The sequence below is a fragment of the Ipomoea nil genome, unplaced genomic scaffold, assembly GCF_001879475.1.
Source record: "Ipomoea nil cultivar Tokyo-kokei standard unplaced genomic scaffold, Asagao_1.1 scaffold1361, whole genome shotgun sequence".
Lineage (NCBI taxonomy): Eukaryota > Viridiplantae > Streptophyta > Magnoliopsida > Solanales > Convolvulaceae > Ipomoea > Ipomoea nil.
The window spans coordinates 938,687-961,166 of record NW_017617789.1 but is presented as its reverse complement, the minus strand read 5'-3'; the positions used below and the strand labels follow the sequence as shown (position 1 = coordinate 961,166).

At 35.2% G+C, this 22,480-nt stretch overlaps 1 protein-coding gene and 1 long non-coding RNA gene across 2 annotated transcripts; both read left to right on the top strand.

Annotated features, from left to right (window-relative positions):
* The first annotated feature begins 3,963 nt into the window (after positions 1-3,963).
* Positions 3,964-5,819, top strand: LOC109185756. The gene is made up of 2 exons (XR_002055037.1): positions 3,964-4,214; positions 5,411-5,819. It is a non-coding gene; the product is annotated as an uncharacterized LOC109185756 (long non-coding RNA).
* Positions 5,820-18,680: 12,861 nt separating this feature from the next.
* LOC109185898 (ATP sulfurylase 1, chloroplastic-like) lies at positions 18,681-21,893 on the top strand. Its single transcript, XM_019335872.1, has 5 exons — positions 18,681-19,261; positions 20,034-20,439; positions 20,773-21,033; positions 21,122-21,208; positions 21,419-21,893. The coding sequence occupies exons 1-5, from the start codon at positions 18,756-18,758 to the stop codon at positions 21,554-21,556; spliced, it is 1,398 nt and encodes a 465-aa protein (XP_019191417.1). The 5' UTR covers positions 18,681-18,755; the 3' UTR covers positions 21,557-21,893.
* Positions 21,894-22,480: the final 587 nt, after the last annotated feature.

Sequence of the window (22,480 nt, the reverse complement as noted above, 5' to 3'; positions counted from 1 at the left end):
TTGACTTTTAATTTTCTCAAAGTGGTCCTCCGACTTCTGAATTTTAAGCCAAAATAGTCATTCGTTAGCTTTGGCGTTAAATTTGTGTTAAAATGAAGCGTAAAACTGTAAATTTAGATTTTGCACTCCAATTTAAAGTAATCTGTATGTGATTCCTTTTAGCAATCTGCGCACATATTTCTTCAAATTAGGTTTTTACTATCCTAAATCTGCAATCAAAATGTGGGATAATCAACTAGAAGGCCAAAAAAGTTCATCTTCAACTTCATCCACAAACTTCCCAAGGCAAGTATATATGGGGCTAGTTTGCTATTAAAATAATAAACAATGAAAAGAGAACACAAGAAATTTTTGTAATGGTTTGGAATAACTTTCTTACTCCACTCGATCTTCTCCTTAATTCCAATAAGGTTCCATTAAGTATTGTTACAAATACAAAGTGATAGAAGGCTCAATTTCTTCTGAATAGTCCTTGAGACAAGGGTCACACACTAAGTTGCCTTATCGTTCACTATCTGATTAGAGCTAGCCAAGAGTCGTCCACCAAGTCACCTTGCTACGTTGATCGCACAACACTTTTCGGTAGAAGATGATTGTAAGTTGATGAGTGCTAGACTTTAGAAATTGATATGATTTCCTTTCAGCCTTGAAGTCTAAATGTAGCTTGAATGCTTGAGCAATTGCACTTGATATTTGATAACGTCTAGGCTTGGGGCCCTCCTTTTAATTTATAGATGAGGAGGGGTGAACGTCAACTTGAAATTTGAATATGCCAGTTGTCACTCAACATATGGTAGTCATCCAAAACCTGCCATAATCCCCTAAAATCTGCTTCCATTCTTTCAAATGGCTGAACCCCAACCCTAAGGGCTCCCCACACACCGGCTTGACAGAGTATTTGGGAGGATAAAATCTGCTTCCATACCCTTAACTTGTGCAGCTGGTCGGATATCCATAGGGTAATACGTGTTACCCTGTCTGTGTATAAGTGCTCCAAAGGTATATAAATAAAAAATAAAAAAAATTGTTCCTACTTATCACCAATTTGTCTTCTCCATACAAAACTCTTAGGTGTCAAACAAGTTACAATTGTTCATCGGCTCTTTTTGTCATTTTTTGAACGAACTTCTTCCGATGATGATCTTCTTTAAACGTTCTTCAATGAATTACCTACATGCTTGGAATATAGCAATGAATGCCCTTTAATTTTGACATCCATGAAGATCATGCTCCAATATCTTTTGGTTTGCTCCCCTTAGCTTCCTTCCGGAGATCTTCTTCCGAAGTCTTTCTTCCAGTTACTTCCTTCTAATAACTAGCTTTTCTTCTAGATGCTTCCTTCCAGCCAGTCAAATTGATTTTGAAGTTTATCTAAAATTACATAGATTTGAGAGAGCTGAGGTCTAAAACACTTATACAATTCACTTTACATCATCAAAATCTATTACAAGTAATTCCTAACACAAAAGTTATAACTAGTAATAAAATCACAACTTTATTCTTTTATACTTGCGTAGCAACTAGCAGTGTCACATTTCTATGCAAGTTACGTTTTTTTTTTTTTTTTTTTTTTTCTACTGGCTATAATTTTTTATACAAAGGTAATCGTTTGATTCTAATTAACACACACATATAACATACTAGAAATGTTGTTTAATTCTAGTTCAGTTTAGAAACTAATTATGATTAATTTTAATTTATATGAGAATTAATTTTGTAAGATCATAATATTGTTCTAATTAGTCTGTCAGTGGAAGTTACGATTTGAATTTTAAATTCAATTTTGAATGCCAATGAATTTTTAATGCACTATAAATACCTTGTGTTGGACCAACTTTTTTACACTCATAAAAACTAATTTTATGAACTCACTCAACTGGCTCTAAAATTCTGCCAAGACTTCCTCAAAATTCAAAGTGTTCATCTTTGCTCAAATATTTTCATTGTAATCCATTGTATCATGAGAAATCAACACTTCAATACTCATAGCACCACCAAGGAAAACGAATCGATTTTAAGAAAATTGTGTGAGACATAAGCCTTGAATTTTCGGTGTTGTTACTGTGGCTGGATTTATTGGGAATACTTTTTGGATTAAAATTCCCTACAAACCAATAGTTTTTTGACCAATAATATTGATGTGGTTAATGAATTTGAAGGTGGGGAAACTCCCAGCCAAATTGATTGGACAGTTGACTTGGTAACCCCAAGGTTTCATATTTAGGCATTCAGTTCATTTTGAAATTGTCTATTGGCCTTCTTAATTTACGTCGGTCAGCTATATATGAGTAACTTAGGTTGGTTCACTTCATTATAGTCCTTTGTTAATTGCCTGCTATGGTCATAAGACGAGCAACCTAAGCGTTATCATGTTATGTATTACGCCGTATTTCATTAATGGTAATGTACTATATACTTATTTAATTGTGAAATATATACCAAAAAAAGTAGCATATCATATGGAAATTAAAAACATACATATATTTTTAATTAATTATGGAAAACGTGAAACTATGAGGAATTTAACATCCAATTAATGGACTAAATTCCATAGAATTAAAGGGAGGATATATAGATCTCCAAATTAAAGTATAGGAAGATCTTAATTAATCATCTTTAATCTACAATTATTCCATTCATAACTTAGTGACAATAGCATTTAGCATATGCCCACATTTATTATAGTATCCGCACCAACCCTAGCTATACCTATATATATTTAATATTTATATATACATACACTCACGTATGATGATGCAACACAACCAAATAAAAGGAAACCACATTTTCTTCTAGCTGCCTATACTATAATATATGTTTTCCTAGAATAAAATGGAGGATTTCAAGAAGGAATTATAACTATTTATATTATTATATTTACATTATTGTGTTCCTATGCATGCACCAACACAAGTCATTTTCTGGTTTGTCGATCTCTATCTCTCACATATGAATTATCCAACAAATGGCAATCTGCCAATTAATCTTAATTGAGAGCAAATTAAATGACATTGACAATAATGAGCAAAGAAATATATAGATTCTACAATTTTAATTTAAGTAAAATGAACGCATATTTTGTATATATTTATAATCACTAATTAATTTATTTATTTAACCTTTTTTAAGGTGACGAATGAAATTCATAGTTACTATCCAATATGATGATATATACACCGTTAAACTCCGCTCCGGTCTAATAATCCCAAACCACGCATGAAAGTAAACATGCATGTGCGCGTAGACATGTATGTAAGTGTGTATATATACACGCATTAACAATAAGTTGTGCAACATGTTATGCATGATGCACCTCAGATCTCGTACCATTCATGCAAAATATAATAAGGTTATTAAAAAAAGTTTTTAAATCAATGCAAAGTTTCATATAGAGTAGGGACCGGGATTAGGGTAGTTGCTTTATCACGCGTCTAGCAAACGAATCTTACTTATATTATAATTACTGTCATCATCCATGTGAAGAAAAAATAAAGAATTTATAATAATTTATGTAACAGTACACATTATACGGTGGTCGATAAAAGTGTAGGATCCAAATAAATTTCGTTTATAGAATTATAAAAATTTTGAGAGGTGCATGTAAGGAAGGGTCCCCTACCTCCCAACCTTAAAAGTGAATAAATGCTCTTACAAAATATAGAAATTTTCATCAACCAGTCTGAAATCTGCATGGTGGTAGACTTGGCATGACAATATTCAATTGCATTACTAGGGACCACCCTCCCCCCCCCCCACCCACACCCCCCCCAAACAAAATTTGATTCTCTTATACAATGTTTTTTCCCCTTCACCAATTGTCTATCTTTATTATTATCCAACAAAAATTCTAAAATTTAATTTTAAAAAACACTTATTTTATTAAAATTCCTGTTTAATCCCTCCACTTCACACCCCTATTTAAATCCCATTTTGCTCTCACTTCTCTAGGCAAGCCTCTCTCTATCAGTTCAGTTTATACTTTATAGATTAGGTTTTTTTTTTTGCTAGTATGGAATTACAAGGGCATGCTTGTAATTTTGCCGTGCACCTCTAGCAGTTGAAGCTGCCAGCATGATCTAAACTTGCCTCCTTTTTTGGGTTGAGGAAAGATCAGATCATGTGGCAGCTTCACCTGTTGGTTGGTTGCACGAAAAAACCTTAATTTCTCACAAACCCTACTTGCCTAGATAATTTTGTTCCCAACCATGAAAAGGGTAATGTTTTTTTTTTGCTTTTTCCTTTACTTTCTTTATAATCAAGATCTCGGTTTTTCATGAATTCTATAGCCCTCTATTGTTCTTCTGCAATTGTGTGGATTGAATTGATGGAAACAATTAGGGTTTTGTATGTGTGTTGGTGGGAGAAGGGTAGATCTGATTCTTTAGATGTTTAGAAATCATAATTTGTATGTGTTTTGATGTTTTTTGTTATTCTGTGCATGATTTGAAGAATCCTAGAATGTTTTTGGTGACTGGTGAGCCATAACAAATTCTGAGAAAAGCCCAGATTTGTTTACATAGTTTTATGCTAATATATTTTGTATGCTCTTTGAAAAGTGGAGCAGATTCTATGTACATGACACCCCAAAGAGGAAAGTGTTATTGTTCATTTCTGGTGTTCAAAATTTCCTCCTTGATCTTATTTTCCCTTTAATTGTTAGATTTCTTATTAATAATCATTTCATTAATCTTAATTTATCCAAAATTTTCATCAATTTCATAGTCTGAAATGGGCAAAAGAAAGAGACAAAGGGAGCTCACAGTTTTCTATATCAGTTGGCCTTGGCATGACAAATTCTTATCAGATCACACTTTTTCTTCCTTGTATCTGTTGGGCTTAATGGCTTTGTCTCCTACACCCAACTGGATTAGATTGCATGATACTAAATGACAAACAACATAATAATGTTAATGACAAACAACCCATGAATCTTGTGATGTTTTCTACTATTATTACATACATATATATATATATATATATATATATATATATATATATATATATATATATATATATATATATATATGTATGTATGTTGTTGGGTGGCTCCTGCCATCGAAACGTGGTGCTGACCGCTACAGTGTTACACGAATATAAAGAAATAAAATTGCGTCTTTGCTACTAGTTAGAGCTTTGCTTTTAGCATAGTGATAAGCGTTTGATCCTAATAATATATATATTACTCCGTATATATTCTTGTGCTATTCATATATATTAGTTGTCCCAAGTTGGCATGTGATGGGTTCTTGTTTTTACCTGAGGATGAGTGGTAACCTTCATGGATTGTATCGATGAATGAGATGAAGTTTTGGTTGTGGATATATGAATGGATCCAAGTTTCTCTCTAGCTAACAGTACAATACATGCATATATTTAATGAAATAGCTGGATTATGTTGTCCTATTTGCAGATAGCAGATTCCTGTTACATATATCTTAAAACATCAGATCAGAGACAAAGATCTGATTTTTGGCACAAGTACTTGGTTGGCCTCACTTCTGTCACATGAATTTCGATTCTCAGTTTTGGGATAATGTTTTTTATTTTAATTTCTTGTAATGTCTGGGAAATTACACCAGCTTAGCTTGATGATGTAATTAATGTTGTCAAAAACTTAGCATTTATAATATATGGTTGTACAGAACAACAAATGCATAATGCATGTGAATGATGTCCCTGCAGATCAGGCAACTTCTTGTAAAGTATTAGAATAGGATTATCTGTTAGTTCTTATAGTTTGAATAATATTATGTTTTTTTTCTTTCTATTTTTTCTCTTGTGAAACAGTTCCATATAATGGTAATATCATTCTTCATCAACTCCCAATCTATTTTTTATGCACCCATTTTTCATCTTACAACGCCCGTAATACCAGCAAAAAGTACTGATAACGAAGATATTTTGTGTTTGACGTAAATTTCACTTGAGAGATTGCTAAGTCACCATGATTTATCACTCCACTTCGTGATTTATTTTACCACTCCACAATCGTGTCAGGCCGGAGCATGGGGGCGAGGGATTTCGCCCTCCTTCATGTTCTGTGTGATTTATCACTCCACATTGTAATCTGCCACCCCACAATCTTGTCAGATCGAGTGTGGGGTCCTGCCCTCGTTCGCGTTCTGTGTGATTTATCACTCCACATTATAATTTACCACTCCACAATCTTATCAGACCGGGGTGTGGGGTCCTGCCCTCCTTCGCGTTCTGTGTAATTTACCACTCCACAATCTTGTCAGACCGGGCTGTGGGGTTCTGCCTGTTTGTTCACGAGGTTGGGTTTGTAATTTTGTATATAATGAAGAAGAAGAAGAAATTCCATAAAGATTGAGTTGTGTAAGTGGTGTGTATAAATAGATTAGGTGGTTGAGAAGTGTGTGTTGTTTTTTACCTTTTTTTGTAGTTAGGAAGAGTGATATTTGGGTAAAGATTCCCCACAGCTTTCAACTCCAGTGTGGTGCAGTAGTGAAAAACAAGAAAAGCATGGTAAAACGTCGTCGTCATCGATTCTCTTCTTCAATTCAGGTTTTTGTGATGAGCGCTTTACTCACAAAGGAAACATGAAGCAAATATGAGTTTGGTCCTAGGGTTTGTTGCATTTCTATACATGGAATGGTCCCCCAAAAGGTGAAGTGACTTACAGCTGCATGGAATCATAAACCATCCATCTATATATATATATATATATATATATATATATATATATATGCATTATGCCTACACTGTTATTATTGTTTTTGAGAGCTTGGACTACTGAAAGAGACAAACTCATACAACCATTTTCTGTTGTTTCATATATACTGAATGTCAGAGTATATGCTTTCGAGTTAGAGCTCAATAATCCCAGTTGCTATGAAATTAAATTATCTCTTAGTGAACTTTACCATTCTATATATATACATGCAATGTTTTATAAATGCAATAAAATTCTGACAATTTGTAAATTGATTTCTGAATTTTAATATACAAAAGACAACCATTATTACCCAACAAAGTTGTCAATCATATACTTAATTAGCCTAAATCATTAATCTCTAACACCAATGTGTCTAGAACCCAACACTAAACAAACCCAATAATCATAGGCTAAACTATTGTTAAGATCTTGTGATTGTATGTTGGAAAAAATAGCTTAAAATGGCATGTTAAGTGGCTATTTTGTGGTACAATTATCAGTGGGGTCCACTTTCGATTTGGGTCGGGTCAAAGTGGATTCGGATTCTTCGTAGTGAGACGAAGAGATCGATATATTGTACGTTCAAAACGGATAATGGGTGAATGAGATATTGATTCTCAAAGTAGACCCATTTGAGTTGGAAAATGAAGGGAAAAAGTGGCTTTTGTCCCACATTGCTTTGGAATGAAGATTTTCCCCCCTTATATACAAGAGCTCTTTTGAAGTTTGTAGAATTGTATAGCATAGAGGCTTTCTCGCGCGGGGGGTGCAAATCAAATTCCAACTAGCAGAGATTGAAAAGGCTTGATTCAAGAGTCCGAGCTCGTGTGCCAGAACCGAACCGAGAGCACGAGAGGTGCAAGGGCCGAAACTGGATGAGGTCGAAAGTTGAGACCGAATCCTGTACGCTAACGGTCTGGAACCCGAACCGAACCGAGAGCACGAGAGGTGCAAGGGCCGAAACTGGATGAGGTCGAAAGTTGAGACCGAATCCCGAATCCTGTACGCTAACGGTCTGGAACCCGAAACTGTTGGGGGGATTGAATTCATCTGTTACGGAATTAATTGTCTACCCAGGTAGTGGCCGGCCTGCAGTTGGAAGGCAGCTTTAATGTCATTTTTAATTGCCATAATAAAGGCTATTGGCTCCAGCTTTAATGTCATTTTTAATTGCCATAATAAAGGCTATTGGCTCCTTCAACCCTATATAAGAGAGGGTAGAGGCAGTAGAGTTTTACACACAGGGAGAACAGCAAGAACACTGCACGAAACATTGTTTTTCCAGCCTCAAAATTCTGCTTCTACTCCTTTTCTTAGCCATACTGTGTTCATAACCACGTCTTGCTCGCCGGATTCTTTGTTTGAATGCTCAAACACTGAATCATAGCAAGTTTTATCCTGGGAAGCCTAGGCCACAACGCTCCTAGCATATTTGGGAGGTGGCAAATAAGGTTTTAAGGAAAGAGTGCTCACTCGACTCTTGCAAAAACCCAATACCAAACACTAGCCAAATTTCTTCAACTTTTTCTTCCCTTCTTTCCAGAAAAATAATAATCTTATTTTTTATTATTATTTGTGTTTTTCCTACCAACGGTACCAACATTGTATGGCACCAGTTTATGACTTTTTGAAAATGAGTTTTTATGCACTTGATTTTAAACCAGTTAATTCTATTTTTTGTCCTAAATTTATAGTTGACAGTTCACTTTTAGTCCTTTTTCATAATATTCTCATTTGGTCCTAATATTATTATGGCATGACTATTTTTTGTCCTCCGCCAACAAAATCGTTGAAATGTCATTAAATACAAAGACATTTTGATCTTTTCCGTATAAAGTGGATTGACCCGCCATATTTTATTTTATTTTTTTGAAAAAAAAAACATTCATAATTGAATAGTTAAATACGCTTGTATTTTACGAAATTTAAACAGTTTTGTTTATTGAGAACAAAAAATGGTCATGCCACAATAATACTAGGACTAAATATGAATCTTTTAAAAAAAAAACAAAAACAAAAACAAAAAAGACTAAAAATTGATTGTCATCTATAAATCTAGAATTTAAAATGGAATTAACTCATTTTAAAAATATTTTTCACTTTTTAGTATTTGGCTCATTCATGCTTTTAAAAATAAATAAATTATATCCCAAATAAATGCTTAATTTCTATCAATAGTACCAATCCTTATACCATGAACTAGGGGTTCACAATGCATTGTAGACTTTGGTGCATGTGTATGTATTTTATGTTGAGTTCTTTTTTTTTTTTTTTTTTTTTTTTGTACGAAATTATGTATTTTAAGGGTTTAAATTTTGTACTTGAAACAAATTAGTAATTATGTCTTATATTATGGATTTCTGTGTTTTGGGTTATGAAATTATGTGTCTATAAATACAAATTATATACCTATATCATATTTTAAAAATAAATAAATATTTAATATGTGTATGTGTTGTAATTTTTTTGTATTTTATGTTATAAAATTATGTACCTTATTAGTTTGAATTTTGTACCTCATCATTTTGATTCAGTATTCATAATATTATGTTGGAATCATTATTGTGTGGACCATGTTTTGTCTACTGTAAAATAATGTACATTCGGTACAAAAATAATGTACATTGTATTCAGGGGATGTACATTATTTTTGTTCTGAGTTTACATAATATCGTATAATGTACATTCAGTACAAAAATAATGTACATTTAATATATTAAAAATATACTTTTTATTATGATCCACATAACATTGTGTGGACCATAATTTGCTATTATGTTGACCCTGGTCCATGGCCAATAGTACCTTACGTAGTTACCTTCTCATTTGGATCATATTCATGTCATATTCGGCTCTCCTTACAATAGCCTTGAAGCCCACATGAATATATATTGATAGCATTGGTCTTCTTTACATGAAAAGCCCATTTCTGATGGAGCCATCAACTTTTCTAAAAATGATGGCAATCGCTATGATGTGCAACCGTGTGCCACTATGCATGGTGCACACAGTTGCAAAAACGAAGTTGTTTTGATTAAAAATGTGTGTCCCACTTAAAAAAAATTAGTTTCGATTCTCGTCAACAGCATTTATGTTGTGCATAATTTGTATATATATATATATATTTACTGGATATTTAGTTTATTCATTCTGGATATTTAGTTCATTCATTCTGGATATATAGTTCAAATTATGCACAACATAAGTGCTGTTGTCGGGAATCGAAATTGATTTTTTTTTTAAGTGAGACGAACGTTTTAATCAAAACGACGTTCACGGTTGCACAATATAATTATGGGTTATTAATTTCTTACGACCTTACACTCTATTGCTGTTATCTATAACACAAAAATTACTTGGAATGGCATTTCTCTTGAATATATAATTATTTATCAAAAGAAGTTGTCTAAAAACAATTTAAAGAAACATTTTAACTTTTATCGTAACTTCAACTTTTACCGAAATTGATAAGTTCTTTTATTGGCATTGATAGACATGGATTGGAAACTTCATATTTGAGAGGCATTTCCATGTTCTAGTGTTGTTAGCTGTCATTTTACTCCTTTAATTAGTAGCAATAAGCAAGTTTTTTTTTTTTTTTTTTCAGATCAAATGATTGACATGTAAAGTTTCAATAATTGATTTTGTTTCCTATTTTTTTTTTCGTGTCTAATCAATAAAGAATGCATACCCTCAATAATTTTCAATATTTTCCTTGAAAGAACAATTATACTCCGTATTAATTAATTCCATTCCACAACAAATATTGAATTGCATAATTACTACGATTTTACATTATTTGTTTTGCCATTTATAAGCACGTAAATTGCATGGTGTGCCTCAATTAGCATGTACGTTGCAGCTACTAACAAAGAAAAACTTGTTTTGCAAAAAAAAAAAACAAAGAAAAATTTATAAATTTATTTTAGATTAGTTAACCAATTGAGCTATACTCGTATGGCCCGTTTGGTTCACAGAATAGGCTGAGAATGACATAACATTCACAGTAATAGGCCTATTTCTGTGTTTGGTAACCTTTTCTATTACTGGGAATAATATTCCTAGTAATAGCCTATTACCTCAAATAAGGTAATAGCTATTACCAGGGCCCCCCTAGTATTAACCTATTCATGAGTCCTCAGGAGTAGTTTTTTCTTTTTCTTTCCAATTTTACCCTTTTTACTTAACCTATCGTTCTTTATCTACGATTCCTTCAACATCTATCCCTTTCACCATTTGCAATTCATTTCGTCATCTGTATCAATCTTTGCATTTCCTCCTGCCTTCTACATCAAATTAAAGCTTCAAACAAAAGTATTCTTCTAAATTTTATTTTTTACAAATTATATATATATATATATATATATATATATATATATATATATATATATATATATATATACTGTTGCCTGTTGAACTGGAATTAAATCAGATAGACAAGTAGCCTGGACCGAGATAAGACCAACGCCACCATCCTATTCATTGTTAGCCGCCTCCGTGGGGTACTAGTGTAGAATTCATCGCAACAAGGCAGAGGCTAGATAGATTCACTGCTTTCAATCAGTCAGCCGGAAATTTCATGTTCTGCCGGAGAACACATCTACCCAAGAAAGAATCTAGCAATCTGGGCATCTGGCAAACAGCATCCTCGGCTCAACTTCTGCGAATCGCCGGCGACAATTTCCCTTGCGCGCAGTAGACAACGACGACTATTTTTGCTTCCCCGCGATAGCCGCCGACGAGGAATCCGGTCTCTGCCCCCTATGCGACAACTGTCGGAGAGAGCTCCGGCTCCCCTACGCCTCTGGCCACGTCTCCCGTCAAATCATGGAAGTCGTCGGAAAATTCATCAATGCACCAACGAAATCCGAAAGAGATCTCACAGACTGAGAACGTGTGTGCGTGGTTCACAATGGATCCCCGAGACTGCCCCCAGAGCTCCACCTTCGACTGATGGTTGGCCACCGCCCAAATGAGATGTTGATCAGGGGTCTGATTGGCCGCGAGAATGGCATCCACCGAGACTGCTGCGTCTGATTTAGCAATCGTTATGCTGTGCATCCGTATGCACCATGCATGGTGCATACGGATGCCAAAACGACGTCGTTTTATTAAAAAACGCGCGCCTCCCCTTTAAAAAAAAATTCAGGTTCGATTCCCAACAACAACATTATATTGTTCATTCATTCTGGAATTTTAGTTCATAGATTATGGAATTATAGTTCATTGATTATGGAATTATAGTTCATCGATTATGGAATTGTAGTTCATCGATTCTAAAATTTTAGTTTATAGATTATGGAATTTTAGTTCATTCACTCTGGAATTTTTAGTTTATAGATTATATTATGAAATTATAGTTCATCGATTATGGAATTATAGTTCATCGATTATGAAATTTTAGTTCATATGTTGTTGCTGGGAATCGAACCTGATTTTTTTTTAAGGAGAGACGCGCGTTTTATTAAAACGACGCCGTTTTTGCATTCGTATGCACCATGCATGATGCATACGGATGCACAACATAATTTGCCCTGATTTAGGGGGAGGTAAATGGGTAGGGATTATTGTCTTGCAAATGGGCCGTGGGTTTAGGTTATTATTATTATTATTATTATTATTATTATTATTATTATTATTATTATTATTAAGGGCATTTATGTCTTTTAAACATATATTTAGTTTCTATTCCTTAACCAACCAAACGTTGGAATACAATTCCTAAAGTCTATTCCTTGGGCGAACCAAATAATAGAATATAATTCATATTCTATTCCTTACCTATTACATTCCTAATGGAATAGCATTCCTATTCCCTCCAAATTAATTCCGTGAACCAAACGGGCCGGTAAGGTCTTTGCTTTGGTTTTACCATTTATGCTATCATATGAAAGACACCTATAAAAAATATACATTTCTTCGAAAAAATCTTCATTGTTTTTATTAATAAATAATTGTATTAATTCCACAACATTATTTGTGCATAATTAATACAATTGTATTATAATTACTAAGCAAATTAAATTGGAGTAGGTTGCCAAGCATTTGTGCTCAGATGACATGTAGTGACTTCTCCTATGTGGGAGGTCATGAGATCAAGTGTTAGTAGAGGCGTTGTTGACTTAGCTACTAATAATCCTTTATTATTATTAAACATTTTTAAAGAAATGACAAATCCTTTATCCACACCTTTATCATTTATTATTATTATTATTATTATTATTATTATTATTATTATTTTAAGATTGATTATCTAATATATGTGATGCATAGGATGAAAATGTTATGAGATGCTAGATCGTGATTATACTAATAGTTTTATTTCAAAATGTTAAATTTTGTTGAAGACAAAATGTTAAATTTTAATATGTAAACAAACTACTTTAAATTTTTTGAAGATGTCCTTTTTAGTCTTTTTACATTTATCAACCTATCAAAAAGCTAATTTTACCAAACACTTTCAACCATAACAGATTGCTTAACAACTCTTAAGTTTTCAGCTCCTAGATTATTTAGGAGCTTATAGCTTATTTTAAGCTACTAATAAGTTATAAGCTCTGTTTGATAATGTTCTCAAAATAAGCTCCTAGCTTAAAATAAGAGTTTATTTTGGAATGCTACTTTAGGTAGCGTTTCAAAATAAGCTCATAGCTTCCTAACTTTTTTTCCATCTTTATCCTTATTATTTTAAAGAAATGACATAATTTATCCTTCCCCATTAAAACCCCTTTCTCTTATCCTTTATCCGCAACTTTCACCGCAAATATTATTATTATTATTATTATTATTATTATTATTATTATTATTATTATTATTATTATTATTATTATTATTATTAGATTTGCAACAATATTGCTACTTCATTATGAAATGCTAGATCATGATTATGCTAATAGTTTTATTTTAAAATGTTAATTTTTTTAAAATGTTAAATTTTAATATGTAAACAAACTAATTTAAATTTTATGAAGATGTTCTTTTAGTCTTTTTACATTTATAAGCTTATCAAAAAGTTAATTTTACCAAACACTTTCAATCATAACAGTTAGCTTAACAGCTCTTCAGTTTTCAGCTCTGAGCTTATAGCTTTTCAGCTTTCAGCTCCTAGCTTATAGCTTTTCAGCTAGGTTTACCAAACAGAACCTATAGCTTTTCAGCTTTCAGCTCCTAGCTTATAGCCTTTCAGCTAGGTTTGCCAAATAGAGCCTTTATACTTTATTATGTTGAGAAAGTATGTTTGAACAGATACTACAATATAATGTAATAGAGTCAGTAGCATTCAAAAAAATAAAAAAAAATTGGAGCATGTTTTTCACCTTCCAATTAACATCCCTAATTGATAAAAGGAAAACCTTTTTACGTTTATAGAGTATTCATAAATTGATCGACTTTATTATGTGTTAATAAGAAATTTACATATTTAATGATAAATTAGATAATGAAGGCGTTCGGTAAATGGATGATCATCTAAAATTTTGTCTGATAAGCTATTTTGACGTTTTGATCAAGTCAAAACGTTAAATAAGTGTTTCATTAATCAATGTTTGGGACCAATTTATTGTTCCAAAATGTTGAAATCCAAAATACTACAAAATAAAATGTATTTTAATTTTATAAAGGGTGAATCAACGATTTGGTCCCTCACTTATTCGCGACTTGTCAATGTTGCCCCTGAATCACGTATTCATCGATTTAGTCCCCGAAAATAATTGTTTTTCGTCAAATCAGTCCCTATGGCCGTATTCCGTCAAGTCTCAGGCGAGAACTCCGATTTGCCCTGGGCATTTTGGTCTTTTCACACCTTCTTCTTCATTAATTGGCATTTGGGTGGGTAGTTGGGGCCGCCATTTCTGCTCTGTTCTCTGCGAAAAGATGAAGTTCGGGAAGGAACTGGCTTCCCAGATGGTTCAAGAATGGGGGGAAGCATACATGGATTACAACTTTCTAAAGGGAGTTCTGAAAGATATCTCCAGATTCCGGCGGCGGAACGCGGCAGCGGCGCAATCATCTGTTCCGGCGGCGGCGGCGACGGGCAAGAATTCATTGAAGAGAAGGCTGTCCATGTACCGGGCTTTCAGCGGGTTGATGAATCGATTGGGCAGCCCTAGAGGCACTCCCAGGAGCAATCATGAAGATGAAGAAGTTATACTGGTGAATGCTGTGGAGCAGTCTAGGAAGGGGTTATTGGAGCGCCGCAGTACCAAACAATGTTCCCTATGTCGTTAGAAGCCGGAGGAGAATACGAGCTGGTGTTCTTCAGAAGGCTTGACGATGAATTCAATAAAGTTGTTAGGTTTTAAAGAGAAAAGGTGGAGGAAGTGAGGAAGGAGGCGGATGAGCTAAGCAAGCAAATGGATGCACTTATAGCTCTCCGGATCGTCGTAGAAAAACCTCTGGTGCCGGTGGATATCAATGGCACCCAGTCCCAGACAAGAACAGATTCTGCAGTCACTGAAACTAAGTCACATATGGATGCAATACAAGAAATTGAGATGAGTGGTGAAGAGGTTGCAGAAGATGGTGAAGCATCTGCAGGAACTGCGACAATGGCTGATTAGAACAACACAAAGATTGAAGAAGAGAAGACTAACAACTTCACAGATTTCAGGCCTGCTCCATTACACGTGTTTTACGACGTAAGAGTCAACATCCAGCCTGAAACTCCCATCTCCACTTTGAAGAACATTTTGAAGGCATCAAACTCTGAACTGACGTCGGCGACGATGGAATGTCGTCGAAGAAAGATGAATCACTACTGCGGGTGAGCTAATTTCGACGAGCAGAGAAGAGATGGAGTTTCCTCCGGCGAGCTTGAGCTTCTCCGGCGAAGCTTGGTCAGAGTTAATGAAGAAGAAGGTGTGAAAAGACCAAAATGCCCAGGGCAAATCGGAGTTCTCGCCTGAGACTTGACGGAATACGGCCATAGGGACTGATTTGACGAAAAACAATTATTTTCGGGGACTAAATCGATGAATACGTGATTCAGGGGCAACATTGACAAGTCGCGAATAAGTGAGGGACCAAATCGTTGATTCAAGCAATTAAACCTGTAATCGCGAACTAAACGATTGTGTGACCATTCTTACTGTGCTGGTTGATATACCTTTGAGAATGAATCGATCATGAAGAAGATTAGGGATGCCAATGGGTTGGATGTGGGTCGGGGAGGGCTACATCCATCACTCGACCCACCTTATATTTTCTCCACCCATCCCCACTTCCAACCCGCATCGAATAGACTTTTTCAAAACCCACTCCACCTCATCGGGTGCGGGTGCCCACTACGAGTACCCACCACTTATAATCTTATTATTTTTTTAAAAAAATTAATATTTAAATTACCTACACATATTAAAATAATAAAATTCATTAGTTATATAAAACATAAAATAATAAAAATATTTAAATATAATAACTAAATTGTTAATTTTTAAAAATAAACTTAATAGTTTAGATATTAAAAAAAAAAAGTAAAATTTTATATGAAGTTATAAAAATTTTTATAAATAAATACATGGTGGGTCGGGTGGGTTCTATGCGGGTTTTGTACATAGAATCCGAATCCAACCCGTCTCATCGCGGGTTTACTTTTTTAAGACCCACCCCGACCCACCACCCATTACCACCCAAAAATCCGGATCTATACGGAGTGGTTTTGTGTGGATATCCACAGGACGGATTGAAATTGTCATCCCTAAAGAAGATGCACTTCGATTTATCAATATTTGAAATGCTTGTTGAATCAAATAGTTTCCAACATCACTAGACATTTTGAATTGGGAGAGATTAAGAGGAAGTGCAATTTAATAAACAAAAATATTGCAAGGTAGTACAATTTTTTTAAAAAAAATATGGGAAAATAGTACTTTCCCCCCTAAGTTATATATTTATAGCACTTTTCCCCTCTAAATTATTTATGTAAGCACATTAGTCCCCTCAATTATTCAAAAAGTGGTGATTTTTCCCCCCTGATATAATAAAATGACATTTCTACCCTTAAAGTAAACATTTTATTTATTTTACTTCTCAAACAAATTATTGCATATACGTAGGGATGATCACGGTTCGGTTCGAACTGAACCGGACACTATAGCAATCGAATTAAAAGTTTTCGATTATGATTCAGATCTAGAACCCAATATTTGAATTTCAATTTATTAGAATTATGAATAAAAAAACTGGATCCTGAACCGTGAACCAGCGGTTCCGGATCCGGTTCGCGATTTTGAACTGTCATAATTTTAAATTACTTTTTTTTTTTTTTTGAAAACCAAAAACATTACCATTACTGATCCAGAAAACTGGAAATACAATCGACCACACACCCGAGTCAGTCGCTCGTGCAAGGACGTGAGCTACTCGATTCGCTGATCTCTTGACATGGCGAACAACAACGTTCCCAATGTCGTTAGCAATCATTAAACATTGCTTCACAATAGAATCTACATATGAAAAATCCAAATGGCTAGAATTAAAAGCATTGCAAAAAATTAAACAATCAGTTTCAATAATTAAACGATCGTGGCTAAGTCCACGAAGCCAAGAGAGAGCTTCCTTAACCGCACAGGCTTCTGCCATCAAATGATCCCGATTGCAGACCAATCGGCCATTCTTCGTTGCCACGAATCTACCTCCGTGGTCTCGTATTGCCGCCCCGAAGCCCACAATGTCAGCCAGAATTGCTGCGTCTACGTTGCATTTACTTTAAAATAGTCTAAATTCAACAATAAATGTATTTTATTTTTCAGTTCGGAACATGAACCGGCCGTTCCGGTTCGCGATTTTAATAAACTCTAAATATCATGTTTCGATTCTAAATTGTAATTGAAATATTTTAGTTTAGTTGCTATAGTGTCTGTTTGGTTTAAATCAAATTATGGTCATACTTTGTTGGAGAATAAAAATAAATTAAATATTTATTTTAAAGGTAAATATGTCTATTTAACATTTCAGAGGAAAAAACAGCCACTTGAATAATTCATAGGGAAAAGTTCTATAAGTATATAACTCAGAGAGAAAAAATGTCATTTTCCCAAAAATATTGGTAGAGTAGGATTGTAGAAAGAATATTGAACTTATGACCATCCAATTGGAATGATAATCGGGATGTCAATATGCCATCACACTACAAGGTAGTTGGCTTGTTGTAATTAAAAGTTAATTCTCAAAATAGTCATTCGACTATGGTCTTTCTTCAAATCGGTCCCTTGACTTGTAATTTTCTCAAAGTGGTCCTCCGATTTTTGAATTTTAAGCCAAAATATAACGGTCTCTGTTAGCTTTGGCGTTAAGTTGGTGTGAAATGAAGGGTAAAATTGGAAATTTAAGTTTTGCACTCTAATTTAAAGAAATCTGTGATTCCTTTCAACAGTCTGCGCACATATTTCTTCAAATTAGGTTTTTGCTTTCCTAAATCTATAATCAAAATGTGGGATAATCAACTAGAAGGCTAGAAAAAGTTCATCTTCAACTTAATCCACAAACTTCCCAAGTCAAAGATTTGTAGCCTTCTAGTTGATTATCCCATATTTTCATTGTAAATTTAGGAGAGCAAAAACCTAATTTGAAGAAATATGTGCGCAGATTGCTAAAAAGGAATCATAAATTGTTTTAAATTAAAGTGTAAAATCTAAATTTTCTAATTTTACCATTCATTTTAATACCAATTTAGCGCCAAAGTTAATGGAGGACTATTTTAACTTAAAATTCAAAAATCGAAAAATCACTTTAGAGAAATTAAAAATCAAGGGATCAATTTAAAAAAGTGTCATAGTTCGGAGGACCATTTTAGAAATTAACCCTTGTAATTAATATAGTTGTGGTTTAATTAATAAGTAGAGCAGAACAAAAAACGTCCAGGTTCATCCTCCCTAAATTTCAACCCAAAATCCAACAAAACATCCTAGTCAGATCACACTGGAGCTTCGGCGGTTCTTGATAAAAACTTAAACCCCTTTGAAATTCCCAAAATACCCCTCCCTCCCTCCAAATATTTTAACTCCCCTCGCCAGTTGCCAACGCATTTCTCTCTCTCTCTCTCTCTGCTTCTCTGCTAGAGAGAGAAACTCCCCTGCCTGCCATGGCGTCCACGGCTTTACAATTCGTCAAAACTCCAACTCCCCGGCAATCTTTCCCGAAACCCCACGAAACCCGATTGATCAAGCCGCTATCTTTCCCTGTCCCTTCCCGGGTCGCCGGCAGAGCCCGGGCCAGGGTCCGGATTTCGTGCGGGCTGATCGAGCCCGACGGCGGCAGCCTGGTGGAGCTCTTCGTGAAGGAGGGTGAGAGAGAGGCGGCGAGAAAACTGGCGTCGGGCCTGCCCCAAATCAAGCTATCGAAGATCGATCTTCAATGGGTTCATGTGCTCAGCGAGGGCTGGGCTAGCCCCTTGAAAGGGTTCCAAAGGGAATCCGAGTTCCTTCAAACACTTCATTTTAACTCGCTCCGGCTCGGAGACGGCTCCGTCGTCAACATGTCGGTGCCTATCGTGCTCGCCGTCGACGACTCCCAGAAGAGCCGGATTGGCGAGTCCAGCTCCGTTGCCCTCGTCGACGATAATCACCGGGCCGTTGCCATTCTGAAAGAGTAAGAAACATCCTAGTTATTTTACGTCCGTACGTTTCTAATTTCTAATAAGAACAAAATGCGTTTCCTTTGACTTTTAATAGCACTAGTTTCATTTCCTTCTTTACAAAAGGCGAAATTCCTTTGTCCCGGGCTTTATGTCTTGGCCCGACAGATAGTCCCGGGGTAAATCATGGCGAGGACCTTTGTGGGCTCCACAAGGAGCCCGACCTGACTACAGCTGCCAGGTCGATTATGTGTCCTTGCTCACAATTTATCGCCCGAGATTTAACTGAGCTACCTGTGCGGGCAACAAATATAGTACTATGCTATATAGATAGTGCTTTAAATTATCTGTATGCAATGGATCCTTCTCTATTGCATATTGCCATAAAATGCATCAACATATATTTCTGTCATTAATGGTTTATCAAAGATTTGGTAGTTATAGTTCTCACTTTCATATTAAACAATTCCTGTATTTAGTGACATTATGGTTTTTACTATCTTCATCATGTTGAAGATAGTAAGTGCCAGTGGACTAATTTAGATATGATAGTAAGTCATGTTCAATTCTCTTGATAGAAATATTCTTCTCGTACAGATATTCTAGACTTTGAAACATAACAGTGTTTGTGTTTTGTTTGATCATCTTGCAATAATTGCTCGAATCTGGAAAATTTTGTCCCAGACATCATACTTTGCTGTTTGACTAGCTTTTCTATCATTCCATGGATATACTTGTAATCTTAATAAGTTGGGAATCAATTCTGAATTTCTTCGTTAATTGCAGCATTGAAATATACAAGCATAACAAAGAAGAACGAATAGCGAGGACTTGGGGCACCACTGCCCCCGGGCTACCATACGTCGAGGAGGCTCTAACTAATGCTGGGAACTGGCTCGTTGGCGGTGATTTAGAAGTTATAGAACCGATCAAGTACAACGATGGTCTTGACAGGTTCCGGCTTTCTCCTAAAGAGCTTCGCGATGAATTCTCTCGACGCAATGCGGATGCAGTGTTTGCGTTTCAGCTCAGAAATCCGGTGCATAATGGGCATGCTTTGTTGATGACGGACACTCGTCGCAGGCTTCTTGAGATGGGGTATAAGAATCCCGTCCTTTTGCTTCATCCGCTGGGCGGTTATACAAAGGCAGATGATGTTCCACTCAACTGGCGAATGAAGCAACACGAGAAGGTTAGAATTCTCTTGGTTACTATGATAATTAAAGCATGTGCTCCATCTCAACTAAAAGCCTAAGTTGATAGTTTATGTTTATATATATTATATGCTCAACACGCATCGTGTCCGGGCCGATTACTTTTGATGGGCTCCAAGCAACACGTGGACCATAGTCTCTTTTTTTGCTCTGATACCAAATTAAAGCATGTGCTCCATCTCAACTAAAAGCCTAAGCTGATAGTTGAATTGCACATTTATGTTTATATATATTATATGCTCAACAATGATTCCATACCGTTAGTATTCAATTTTATGGACGTCGAATTTGAACGTTATATTTGATCTCAGGTTCTTGAAGAAGGTGTACTTGATCCCGAGACTACTGTGGTCTCCATCTTCCCGTCTCCTATGCACTATGCTGGCCCGACTGAGGTGCAGTGGCATGCTAAGGCTCGTATAAATGCAGGTGCCAACTTCTACATCGTTGGTCGAGACCCGGCTGGCATGGGTCATCCAATCGAGAAAAGAGATCTCTATGATGCTGACCACGGGAAGAAAGTCTTGAGCATGGCACCTGGACTCGAGCGGCTAAACATCTTGCCGTTTAAGGTATAGAACGACTATTATAATTTCACAAACAATTATATTTTTCTTAACAATTATCGTGAACCGAGCATTATATTGGGTTCTCCTGCAGGTTGCTGCATATGACAAGACTCAGAACAAAATGGCATTCTTTGATCCGTCGAGACCTCAAGATTTCGTCTTCATATCAGGCACCAAGGTACGTTTTCGATCTTCATGACTACATATCCTGAATTCAAAACGCAAATGGAATACTGGTTGTACAAATCCTTTCCGATCCGAGCTGCTTACAAACTGTGATAAAACGACATTATTTCTATTGCTTTTGTATATATATGCTTACAAGTTATGAACTCAGTATGCAAATTTCTGCGTTTTTTTTTTTTTTTTTTTTTTTTTTTTCTTTCAGATGCGAACACTGGCGAAGAACAAGGAGAGCCCACCGGATGGATTCATGTGCCCGGGTGGTTGGCAAGTGTTGGTGGAATACTACGATAGCTTGTCTCTAGCTGAGAATGGCCGAGCTCCTGAACCTGTGTCGGTTTAAGGATGTTTTAATTTGCCCATTCACAGATGTACTGTTTGGGAGAAACCTTAAAAATCTGATTCATCTCCTGTGTGTATAATCGCTTGAAACATGGTTTAGGGTCTGAATAAATGATGGGCATGGATGAGCTGAGGCAACAGTATACAGTCAAAAAAATGGTGTATTTATAGTGTGAAAAATGATGATGATGATGCCCTGGATCGGAACTGTGCATGCTTCTGTGTGTGCACAAATTGTACCATATTGTGTGGTTGTGATTCTAGGAAGTAAATGCATTATATTGCTAGTTTTCTACTCAAAATTTCTTACATATCTATGGGAGTTTCTACTGCTTGGTGAATTCAGTAAAGTTTTATTATGTACTCCTTATTATCAAGATGAGGGAGGATTATTGGTACGATTTATTTCTTTTATGTGGTTCGAAGGCTTTATTGTACAGGAGCAAAGTTAACTCAGTGCACATCTTTGGACAGTGAGCTAGTGACGGGCAATTTTTTTCATAACTTCATTACGTACATTTATAATACTGATATCACGATGAGAGCAATGCTATATACTCTTATATTTTTTTCTACAAATTTTTCATCCTGGTGACATGATGTGACATCATTTTATTAGTAACTAAATTTATTTTCTTAATTAGTGATAGGTCTGCTAATTTTTAGACACCTAATAATAAATTAAAGCTCCAAAAATTTGGAGAGAAAATATGAAAACAACATCATGAGGAAAGAGTTTAGAGAGAAAATACAAAGGGAATTTTTTCTTTTTTCTTTTTTTGAAAAGAGAATTTTTTCTTATAGTTAGTAATATATTAAATACTAGTATTAATTACTATGTTATGAACTTATGACAAACTTGGGATTTTGTTAAATTGGGTTTAAATAATTAAAACAATAAATGATATTTTTTGGGAATAACATT